We start from the raw sequence: 1,636 nt of genomic DNA, 5'->3' as shown, positions 1-1,636 counted from the left end.
TTTGTTTTCCCTTCAAGATAACCTCCTGTGACCTGGGGCTTGAGCGCGTGAAACATCCCCCTCTCCTTCTCCTCCTCCTTCTCCCTCTCCTCCTCCTCCTTCTCCCTCTCCTCCTTCGGTAACATTCTGCAGAGGTGCCGTTCCCCTCAGCACCCCAACCCCCATCCCCTCTCTCCCGATCCCGAGTCCCCAACTCCCCCTCACCATCATCACCACCACCACCACCACCCACGGCATCCATCAGCAGCTGCAGCAGCTGCAGCAGCAGCAAAACACACTGTGCCTATTAAGACGGCGAGCCTTGGAGCCCCTCGAAGCATGACGGTGGCTAGTGGAGACCAGCTAGATGAAGCAGCGGCACAGCCCGGTCAGCCCCAGGATATGTACGACGGGGACGTGGATCACGAGTGCTGCGAGCGGGTGGTCATCAACATCTCCGGCCTGCGCTTCGAGACGCAGCTCAAGACGCTCTCGCAGTTCCCCGAGACGCTGCTGGGGGACCCCAAGAAGCGCATGCGCTACTTCGACCCGCTCAGGAACGAGTACTTCTTCGACAGGAACCGGCCCAGCTTCGACGCCATATTGTATTACTACCAGTCGGGCGGGAGGTTACGGCGGCCGGTCAACGTCACGTTGGACATCTTCTCCGAGGAGATCCGCTTCTACGAACTCGGCGAGGAGGCAATTGAGATATTCCGAGAAGACGAGGGCTTCATAAAGGAAGAGGAACGACCACTGCCAGAGAACGAGTTCCAGAGACAGGTATGGCTGCTCTTCGAGTACCCGGAGAGCTCGGGGCCTGCCCGCATCATCGCCATCATATCCGTGATGGTGATCCTCATCTCTATCGTCAGCTTCTGCCTGGAGACCTTGCCTATATTCCGCAGCGATGAGGCTGACATGCCTCACGCCTACCAGGCCAACTTCAACGGCACCTCCTCGTACTTTCCAACGAGCTTCACGGACCCCTTTTTTATCCTCGAGACCCTGTGCATCATCTGGTTCTCGTTTGAGTTCCTCGTCAGGTTCTTCGCCTGCCCCAGCAAAGCTGGGTTCTTCGTCAACATCATGAACATTATTGACATTGTCGCCATCATTCCTTACTTCATCACCTTGGGAACGGAGCTGGCGGAGAAGCCCGAGGAGCAGCAGGGCCAGCAGGCCATGTCCCTCGCCATCCTGAGGGTCATCCGACTGGTGCGCGTGTTTCGAATCTTCAAGCTGTCGCGACACTCCAAAGGCCTTCAGATCTTGGGCCAGACCCTCAAGGCCAGCATGAGGGAGCTGGGGCTGCTCATCTTCTTCCTCTTCATCGGAGTCATCCTCTTCTCCAGCGCCGTCTACTTCGCCGAGGCTGACGAGCCCGACTCCCAGTTCGTCAGCATCCCGGACGCCTTCTGGTGGGCCGTGGTGTCCATGACGACCGTGGGCTACGGCGACATGGTGCCCACCACCATCGGCGGCAAGATCGTCGGCTCGCTGTGCGCCATCGCCGGCGTGTTGACCATCGCCCTGCCCGTGCCTGTCATCGTCTCCAACTTCAACTACTTCTACCACCGCGAGACGGAGGGCGAGGAGCAGGCGCAGTACCTCAACGCCCCCTACGTCCCCAAGGCGGACTCCAACGAGGACCTGA

At 59.3% G+C, this 1,636-nt stretch overlaps 1 protein-coding gene across 1 annotated transcript in view; it reads left to right on the top strand.

Annotated features, from left to right (window-relative positions):
- The first annotated feature begins 318 nt into the window (after positions 1-318).
- Positions 319-1,636, top strand: part of LOC134457229 (potassium voltage-gated channel subfamily A member 2-like) — a 1,500-nt gene continuing 182 nt past the window's right edge. Inside the window, exon 1 of the mRNA XM_063209124.1 lies at positions 319-1,636. This exon is cut by the window's right edge and continues 182 nt beyond it. Within this exon, the coding sequence (XP_063065194.1) occupies positions 319-1,636 (1,318 nt within the window).

This window comes from Engraulis encrasicolus, chromosome 10 (assembly GCF_034702125.1).
Source record: "Engraulis encrasicolus isolate BLACKSEA-1 chromosome 10, IST_EnEncr_1.0, whole genome shotgun sequence".
In the NCBI taxonomy this organism is placed as follows: domain Eukaryota; kingdom Metazoa; phylum Chordata; class Actinopteri; order Clupeiformes; family Engraulidae; genus Engraulis; species Engraulis encrasicolus.
This window is presented reverse-complemented; position numbering and strand designations above follow the sequence as displayed.